Genomic DNA, 10,437 nt, shown 5'->3' on the forward strand with positions numbered 1-10,437 from the left:
GCTATGGACAGCCAAAAACTACCCCTCTCACCGGCTTTCTTCGGACACGGGTCCTCCTGCAGCAGCGCTGGCAGCCACCATTCCCCGTAGGCACCCGCCCGCCGTTCACCCGCCCGCCCGCCGCTCGCCCGTTCACCTGCCCGCCCGCCGTTCACCCGGCCGCTCGCTCACCGCTCGCCCGTTCGCCCGCCCACTCGCCACCCGCTCCACCTCTCTTTCTCCTCTGCTGCAAGAGAGGCAGGACAGGCATTCTCCGGAGGCTGGTGGGTGCACGGGCCGGCGCGTGAGAGAGAAAGAGGGGGGAGAGCAAGAGATAGCAAGAGAGAGAGAAAGAGTGAGAGAAAGAAAACAAGAGAGGGAAAGTGAGAAAAAGAGAGAGAGCAAGGGGGGGAGAGATAGAGAAAGAGAGAGAAGGAAAGAAAGAAAGAGATGAGAGAGGGAGGAAGAGAGTGAGAGAGAGGAAGAAAGAGAGAGAGAGAAGAGTGGAAGGAAGAGAGAGAGAAATGATAGAAAAAAGGGGAGAATAAAAGAGAAATGAGAAAATGATTGAAGCAGAGAATGACAGGAAAGAAAGAGAAAGAGACAGAGAAGTGATTCTTGGTGATGACGTATGACGTCATCGGGTGGGAAAAACCGTGGTATAGAAAAAAACCGTGGAGTATTTTTTAATTAATATTTTTTTTAAAACCGTGGTGTAGCGTTTCGCGAAGTTTGAAGCCGCGAAAATCGAGGGATCACTGTATATGTATATTTACATAACATATGCACCATTCAAGTTTATAAATGAATAGATGTTGGATTGCAAAAGTAATGAGGGTATAGTACATAGTGCAAAAATAAATAGTTGGAAATGAGCAAGCTGATTCTGTTTAGAACTCACAAATGGTGCAAATGTCTCAGATATGATATTTTTCAGGAACTAGTTTAAATTTGATTGGTTTTGGAAATCACAAGAAAATGTATAAAAGTTTTCAAGTTCATCTCTCTCTTCTTAACTATATTTATATTTTCTCAAATAAATGTAATTTTATTATGTCAATGGGCTAACACATAGCACGTTAGTCAGATCTTTATATTTAATTATTCCCTCATCGCACATATACAAAAAAAGCCCACTCACACAAGATGTTATAAACATTATAGCTGCAAAGTTTCCGTACATTACTGTGTATGCAGTTTTCTTTGACTTACTAATTTAATTACTTACTAACTTGGTATTAATACTTGATGATGCTGATGATAATGATAATAATGATAATAATAATAATAATAATAATAATAATAATAATAATAATTCCAGAGAAGCTTAGATTTCTTCTGTCACAGGTAGAGTATGAATAGGAACAAAGCCAGTGACACAGATACCACTAACAAGTGAATTCAGAGCTGTTTATTACTATATAATTTTAGATATTATAATAATTCTAAGCATATGTGTCTGTGTGTATTTATATGAGAGGGAGGGAGAGAGAGCGATGGAGGGAGGGAGAGAAAGAAGGCAGAGGGAGAGAGAGAATCAACTGTATAGCTAAGTGTGTATATACTAACAAAGGAGTAGAATCAAACCTCTCTTTAACTCTTTGTTAAAGAGTTTGAATAAATGTCGAAGGAGTAGAATCAAACCTCTACTCCACTCCTTTCCTTGGTAATACAAAACTTTTAATTGCTAGTTTCTTCTCTGCTCCTACATGTATTTATAATATCTGCAGAAATCACTGTGTGATCATTTTAATTTCTGAAATAAAAAAGTACAGTTCAAACATAATCTCATTGTCAGTAAAATATATATACTGTATATCAACAAATCTATTTATTGGAAAATCAAACAATAAATTAAAAAAAAAACATTTAGGCTATATGTTACAGGCAAAATAATCCTCAGGTTAAAATAACTGTATTGTCCTCTTGCCTGTTGTTGACAGAGTCAAAATGAAAATGTTCTCTCAAAGATTTTCTCTTCAAAAAAATAGGATCTCTCTTTTTGCAATTAGAATAAAGGCATAACAAAGAGTTAAAGAGAGGAGAAGTACAATCTCCTTTTCCCACCCTAATTCATCAATTAAACACTCTCTCATCACAAATCCTATGATCAGGAAAAAGTGGGAATTGAAGCTACCTGCTCAGAGTTCTGTAGCCTGTATTTTTTTAAAGAAACATTTTCCTCATTTTCCCCCACAGGAAAAAGAGAATGAAGCCAATGCCTGGAACAAATTACACGTTGGTGACCAACTTCATTCTTTTTGGACTCACAGAACACCTTGAAATGCGGCAATTGCTCTTTGCTACATTTTTAATTGTCTATGTTGCCACTCTGCTGGGGAATCTTGGGATGATTTTATTAATTTGGATTGCTCCCCAATTGCATACCCCTATGTATTTCTTTATTAGCAGCCTATCCTTTTTAGATGCCTGTTATTCCACCACCATCACACCTATAATGCTGGTGACCTTTTTAGTGGAAAAGAAAACCATATCATATGCTTCCTGCATTGCACAGTATTGTTTTTTTGCTATATTTGCCACAACTGAGTTCTTTCTATTGGCTGCCATGGGGTACGATCGCTATGTGGCCATTTGCAACCCTTTGCTTTACACTTCGGTGATGACTAAGAGGCTTTGTACAGGATTGATAGCTGGCTCATATCTATTGGGAATAGTAAACTCTATGATTCACACTTGTGGCTTGTTAAGGTTGTCCTTTTGTGGCTCCAGCAACATCAATCACTTCTTTTGTGATCTCACCCCGCTTTTAAAACTGGCTTGCAGTGATGTCTCTATGAATGAAATGCTGATATTCATTTTTGGCACTTTGTTTGAAATGAGCACCTTGCTGATCATTATTACCTCTTATATATTCATTATTACTGCAGTTCTAAGGATTCGCTCTACAGAAGGGAGGCATAAAGCATTTTCTACCTGTGCATCCCATCTTACAGCAGTGGCCATATATCATGGAACTATTATCTTCATGTACTTCAGACCCACTTCCAGCTCTTCCCTTGACAATGACAAAACAGCATCTGTGTTCTACACAGTAATAATACCCCTGTTGAATCCATTGATCTACAGTCTGAGGAATAAGGATGTAAAATATGCCATGAAAAAAGTGTTTGGAAGAGAATTGGGCTCCCACTAAATATCTCTTTTACTTTATCTTCAGAGTAAATAAACAAAAATGATCACATTTCAAGGGGGGGAAATATGAAGTCTTGACAAAGAATTTCTTCATGTAGGTTATTAATAGAATCCTGGCAAGCCTTTCATCTGCTAAATATGTCTTAAATTAAAAATCACAACAAATGATGTACATTTGATAAAGTATCTTTACCAGAGGGATTTCCTGGACCTAATTAGCATGGAAAACAACAGGATTGGTAAACACTCTTCCCTGGTCCTTGATTTTGCTTAAAACAACTTAAAGAAGAAAGGAAAACTCTTTATAACCACTCAATCATTTTAAATCTCACTTAGTTTTCCTTCCGCCCTCCACCCAATCATATACACACTCACATGAACAATGCACAATTTTATTCTCTCCTTTGAAAGTTCGCAATATTCCATCTTCATTTTCCCCATAGAAACATCTGTTAGCAGAGATCTATAGCCCTTGGAAATGCATTTTGAAGATACTGATCTAATGACGGTATAAGTAGGGTATTTTCCTCTCTACATGCTTTTCCATGGAAGAAAAGGTTCTCTCTGAAAACAAGTGTTTGCACTGTAATAAAGAACATTCAGCTCAATAGCTTTTTCATAATAGACATCTTGTAACTTGTTGAATAAATCAATATATAAATAAACTGATAAATATAAATATATTTATTTCCTCAATATTGCTGACTATCTTCTTCCCCTGACCAGTGCACTTATCATGGTCTCTGATGTGCTGCAGTCTTCACCATCATCTAGACTCTCTACTAAGTTGGATTAGAGTGGTTCTCAACCTTTCTAATGCCGCGACCCCTTAATACAGTTCCTCATGTTGTGGTGACCCCCAACCATAAGTCTAGCGCCAATTCACCCAACAGAGCTTTAAGCTGATTGGCAGGAAGGTCAGAGGGACACCCCCACTGTAAACGCCTGATTGGTCAGATTGTAAAAATATGTTCCAAGGCGCCAGAATAGAAGCTCTGGTTCCTAACAGCATGGGGAAATTGTCTTTTCCCACGGTCTTAGATGACCTCTGTGAAATGGACATTCGACCCCTAAAGGGGTCCTGACCCCCAGGTTGAGAACCACTGGATTAGAGGATTGTATTCAATTTACAGTTCTGAGATTAGAGAAGTGTGGTGGCCTATTTACCTTATTGTCTTCATTTGAGTTGCTTTTGTATTTCACATGTTAAATCTCTGATACCAAGCTCTGAATTTTTTTTCTGGTTTATGCCAAAAAGCAAAAAAATTAAGGAGAGGCTCCACATTTCAATAGAATCTGAGTTCTTGTTTTTTTTTCTTTTAAACATCTATACATCTGTTCCAGAGAAATAAAAAAAATTGGAGTGGCTTAAAGCAGAAAAAAATATTACCAGGAGCATTTGTATTGGATTGCCACCCACCATTCTCCATATTAGGGGTCCTCAGCTTCTGGTCTGCAGACCGGTGCCAGACCTCAGCCTGCTCAAAACTAGGCCATGGATGTGGTGTGTGACTGTATGAGAAACTACCCTCCCTTTCCTCTCCCCTGCTGCCACCACTTCTGCCAGTCTGCCAAACCAGAAAGGTTGGAGACCATTCCTCCATATTATTCAGTTTCCCACTCTCAACAGAATTATTGTTTTGCATATAACAAGTAAAAAAAAACCTGCCATATGTAACTCAGGTGCTTTTTTGGAGGGGGGAGAATAATAATCATAATAATAATTTATTAGATTTGTATGCCACCTCTCTCCAAAGACTCGGGGCGGCTCACAACATAGCAATAGTACAATACATTACAAATCTAATATTAAAATTTAAAAAGTCAATTAAAAAACATTAATATAATATAATCAATATCATAAAATCACAATTACACACTCGTACACACTCAACCCAATTAATCATACTACAGAATGACACTTTGGCGGTATGTCAAATGTTATCAGTGTTTATTTGCACTTTTTGATTGTTCATTTGAACCCTTTAAAGACAATGAGACATATATCATATTAAGACATGCAGCCCAATCACAATCAGAAGAAGATAACATCAGAAGAATTTCAAAGATAGATCCAAATCAAGCTTAACGCATTCTTAGAAGGGTTTTAGAGGATTTCTTAAAACATTACTGGATATTAGGATTTAATAATCCAAATTCTGAAGAGGAAATGTGTACCCTCACAACACATTTGTTGGCAACACCATAAAGAAAATGTGTCTGCGCTCGCAGAGAAAAACAATGAATTTTATTTAAGTGGTGGTATGTGATCCAAGTGTTCTGGATTACCTTTCCGACTGAATCCATTTTAGTTTTTTGAGGTGTGGCTCACTCCACTCCTAGAGGTGGAGCTCTTGCCTTGCAATCAGAAGGTTATGAGTTCAATCCTAGGTAGAGGCAGATGTAGGGTTTCCTGCTTGGGCAAGGGGTTGGACTAGATGACCTGAAGGGTCCCTTCTAACTCTATTGATCTGTTAAAAGATGAATGATGTATGTGTTTTTGATGGCAGCATTAGCTAAATTTCATGTAAAAATAGTGAGGACATGAGAAATCTACAGCTTAGATTTGTGTTTGATGCTAAACAGCCACCCAAGAACAAAGTAATAAATCAAACACACAAGGCTTGTAAAAATAAAACAAAACGGTTTCCTTTATATACAGAGGGCTGTATGCCTCCATGAATGCAAAAGCAATGTTGAGTTATTAGTCCAGAAGGTCAGAGTTACTCACTTAAGTCCGCACAATACTTTCGGGCTTGTGCAAGAGTAATGCATCAATGTCTCTCTCCAAAGCTAACCGATAATCCCCACACAGATCACTCCAACCCTCCCTTTTTATCAAGGTTGCAGCAGCGTCATTAGGTCTTATCAACTGTGCCCTATAATTTGTTTCTGTGCTTGCTCAGCTGCTCTTGCCTTCCCAACATTCTCTGAACCCAAGCATTCAGAATAGGGTTACTCATTAATTCTTCCCCTTCTGATTCCGAGGAACCTCTGGCTGGAGAGCTGGCTGAATTCATTCCCCTTTCTGTTTCTCCAGTCCCTTCCTGCTCCCTGTCTCTGCTTCCGGCTCACTGTCTGATTCGTCCTACAGCCAGACTGGTCTTCTGTAAGTAGATGGCTCCCACTGCTCTTCATCAAAATCAGCAGCCACGGGAGCTGGCCTGAAGCCAACCACAACAGAGATGGAACCCATTTGGGGATCTCTGAGGATCTGCATAAATCCAACTTTTATCTAGATCGCACAAAATCAAAGTGAACTGCAGTCTTATTTCACACACAAATCCCTTTATTTATTCCTTGATATTACCCATTGTCCTTCACACACAAAAACACTAGCAATCCGTATTATAGAAACTGTACTACTGTACAGTATCAGGTTTTGGAACAGTGGTGTTACTTTACTTCATTGATCTGGCACAGAGTGTCCTCAGAATGGGGCAGTAATTAGATATTAGGAAAATGTGTTGGTTTGTTTTTCTATTTAACAAAAAATAAGCAGCAATTGTGAATAATTTAAAAGTAGTACAACATTAAAGCTCCCAGGAAGATAGCCTGAAATTGTTTCCCTTAAGACTCTCATCATGAGTTACTTTAGGGATGCTATTGATTCAGTTTATTTAAAGGAATAAACTATAAGGAATCTTTCTATCCTAAATCATCAAGTCTGTGACCAACTTGCCTCTCTTGTATAAACCTATACTGAAAAACAATGCAGTCCCTTCAAGGACAAGGTCAATTTCATTCGGGATAGTGTTAGTGATAAAAAATATTTCTGGATTGCCTTTACATTGCTTATAGTGCTGTGAAATACAAGAACATATAGAAAAAGTAACTGAATATTTTCAGCATAACAGTCTATGAAGATGAATCAGATGCCTATGAGGAGAAACTGAAAAATCCAGCAAAGCTACTAGGATTTTTCAATTAAAAATATTGTTTGTGTGACAGCAAATAGCATCTAGAAGCTGAAATGAATGTCATTTTGGCTGTTGCAAATGCCCAAGGCTACCTTTACAAAGGTTGGTATTTATTTTCTTATTTTTAAGTTAATTTTTTTTATGCAAAAGGAATAATTTTCATAATCAAATTAGAAAGGATTCTTAACTGTTCTGTGTCTGGTATATCCTGCAAATGTTTTTGAAGCATTCCTGTTTCTGGAGAGGAGAGAGACAGAGAGACAAAGAGAGAAGAATAAGTAGAAATATGATTTATTTATTCTGGAAAGGGGAAAAAAAATTTTTAGAAAGAAAAGAGAATACTGTTCTTGATCCTACCACTTTGGAATACAAATGCTACACAATCTAGATCACTTTCTGCAATGGGTTATAATTACATTTTAGTCACCTTCAGTAATGAGTCTTGCTCAATGTGATTCTTTTGGAGATGCTTAAAAATTAGTTTATTTTACTTTAGTAAACATTCAAGTATTTGACAATCTAAGATGTGTAGGCCCTACATAAAGGAGTCCATCTGCTCCATTAATAGTTTATGCAATTCTACTTCTGTACAGGAACCTCAGGAAAATTTAATAAGGAACAAATTCTCTGAGCATTTTTACTTCCTTCCTTAGCTGATATATTTTCACTTGAATCCCAGGATCCTCTTTGATTCACACAGCAATAGAGTAAGAGCAGTGATTTAGGATCTCCAGGCATAATTTATTTGAGATTGGGAGGGAGAAGTAATTCACTTAGAAGGATTGGAATGATTTATATCATTTAATTAATCTTCTTAAAGTGTAACAATATGTTAATGTTAATCAGAAAAAAACACTTCAAACAATGCATCTGACAAATCTACAATGAAGGACAAATCTTCAAAAGAAGCCTTGGAAGCTGAAGCTGCTCCATACTCAAAGGATCCAGGTAATCACTAATCATTTGTACTGTGTCTTAACTTGATGTGTAGCTACAATGCTAAAAGCACCTGCAGTTAAAATCTTTGGGTGATTTTCATTTTTTTTCCTCCACACAAACCATGCAGGGATGGGTACAATCCCTTTATAAAAATTGCCAATTCCATTAGGGAACCTGCCTAAATTATATCCTGTGCTAATTGAACAAAGGGCAACTTAAGCCTTGCATTTTTCCTTTGTCTCTTCTCCTTGCAGTTGTCCATGTTTCTTGAATAACCTCTTCAAATGATTCAGAAGGACCATCTCAACGTTGTGATTTGTGTGGGGTTTTTTTCCAAGGGGAGCAAGCATACAGCCAGTATAAGAAATAATGCAAAATTGTTCTACATATTTGTTGGTTAATTTCTGTTTCCTATTACAATCGTATAAGACACCATCAACAATCATCTGAATATACAGAATAACCAGGTCGCTGACCATTTCAATAGCTACTTCTGTTCAGTTTTCTCAAAAGACACATTGCAATATAATACTATGGATGAATATAGCATTGCTTCCAGCTGTAGGGATTCAGCTCCAGTGATCTTAGAAGCCCATGTCTTAGAAATACTTGAACAATTAAAGACAAATAAGGCAATGGGTCCAGTTGGCATTTACCCCAGAGTTCTTAAAGAACTCAGATTTGTCATTGCTACCCCCCTGACTGATTGGTTTAACCAATCCCTTTTAACAGGAGAAGTTTCTGATGATTGGAGAATGGCCAGTGTTGTGCCTATCCACAAGAAGGGCAGTAGAGAAGAAGCTGGTAACTACAGGCCAGTTAGCTTGACATTAGTTATAGTTAAAATGATGGAGACTCTACTCAAGAAGAGGATAAATCAGCACCTAAAACCCAATAATTTATTGGACCCAAACCAGCATGGCTTTACTGAAGGCAAATCATATCAGACTAATCTCACTGATTTCTTTGACTATGTCACAAAGGTGTTGGATGAAGGTGGTGTGGTGGATATTGCCTATCTGGACTCCAGCAAAGCCTTTGATGTGATTCCATATAAAGAGCTGATAGATAAATTAGTGAAAATTGGACTTAATCCCTGGATAGTTCAGTGGATTTGCAGCTGGCTGAAGTGTAGACATTAGAGGGTTGTTGTTAATGGCGAGTATTTTGAGCAGAGACAGGTTATAAATGGTGCGCCACAAGGGTCTGTTCTGGGTCCTATTCTTTTTAATATGTTTGTGAGTGACATAGGGGAAGGTTTGGTAGGGAAGGTTTGCCTATTTGCTGATTACTCTAAAGTGTGCAATAGGGTTGACATTCCTGGAGGAGTCTGTAATATGGTAAATGATTTATCTATACTAGATAAATGGTCAAAGCAATGGAAACTGCAGATTAATGTTTCCAAATGTAAAATAATGCACTTGGGGAAAAGGAATCCTCAATCTGAGTATTGTATTGGTAGTTCTGTGTTAGCAAAAACTTCAGAAGAGAAGGATTTAGGGGTAGTGATTTCTGACAGTCTCAAAATGGGTGAACATTGCAGTCAAGTGGTAGGGAAAGCAAGTAGAATGCTTGGCTGCATAGCTAGAGGAATAACAAGCAGGAAAATGGAGATTGTGATCCCGCTTTATAGAGCACTGGAATACTGTGTTCAGTTCTGAAGACCTCATCTACAAAAAGATATTGACAAAACTGAACAGGTCCAAAGATGGGCTATAAAATGGTGAAAGGTCTTAAGCATAAAACTTATCAGGAAAGACTTAATGAACTCAATCTGTATGGTCTGGAGGACAGAAGAGAAAAGGGGGACATGATCAAAACATTTAAATATGTTAAAGGGTTAAATAAGGTTCAGGAAGGAAGTGTTTTTAATAGGAAAGTGAACACAAGAACAAGGGGGCACAATCTGAGGTTAGTTGGGGGAAAGATCAGAAGCAATGTGGAAAAATATTATTTTACTGAAAGAGTAGTAGATGCTTGGAACAAACTTCCAGCAGACATGGTTGGTAAATCCGCAGTAACTGAATTTAGATATGTCTGGGATAAACATATATCCATCCTAAGATAAAATACAGGAAATAGTATAAGGGCAGACTAGATGGACCATGAGGTTTTTTTCTGCCGTCAATCTTCTATGTTTCTATGTAGTGTTGGCATTTGGGGAAAAATTGTTCTTGTGTCTAGTTGTCTTGTCTGTAGCAACGTTTTGAGGGTAGGAGTTGAAACATTTTATGTCCAGGATGCGAGGAGTCAGTAAATATTTTCACAGCCCTCTTTTTGACTCGTGCATTATACAGGTCCTCAATGGAAGGCAGGTTGGCAGCAATTGTTTTTTTCTGCAGTTCTGATTATCCTCCGAAGTATATGACCAATGTAATATTCTACAGCTTTTCTTCTTGCAGTTTTTTCAGGTGCAGTCCCAGGTGGTCACCTCTAACTCATC

The 10,437-nt window shown here is 37.9% G+C and overlaps 1 protein-coding gene across 2 annotated transcripts; it reads left to right on the forward strand.

Annotated features, from left to right (window-relative positions):
- Positions 1-2,188: 2,188 nt before the first annotated feature.
- Positions 2,189-4,977, forward strand: LOC139153507 (olfactory receptor 5J3-like). Of its 2 annotated transcripts, XM_070727535.1 has the most exons (2): positions 2,189-3,106; positions 4,960-4,977. In XM_070727535.1, exons 1-2 carry the CDS (start codon positions 2,189-2,191, stop codon positions 4,975-4,977), a joined length of 936 nt encoding a protein of 311 aa, XP_070583636.1. The 2 variants fall into 2 exon arrangements, with proteins under 2 accessions (XP_070583636.1, XP_070583628.1); XM_070727527.1 differs by lacking the exon at positions 4,960-4,977 and having other exon boundaries at positions 2,189-3,136.
- Positions 4,978-10,437: the final 5,460 nt, after the last annotated feature.

This window comes from Erythrolamprus reginae, chromosome 1, assembly GCF_031021105.1.
Source record: "Erythrolamprus reginae isolate rEryReg1 chromosome 1, rEryReg1.hap1, whole genome shotgun sequence".
Lineage (NCBI taxonomy): Eukaryota > Metazoa > Chordata > Lepidosauria > Squamata > Dipsadidae > Erythrolamprus > Erythrolamprus reginae.

Coding starts and splice junctions, on each gene's coding strand:
- LOC139153507 (XM_070727527.1), top strand. CDS start 2,189: ATGAAGCCAATGCCTGGAACAAATTACACGTTGGTGACCAACTTCATT.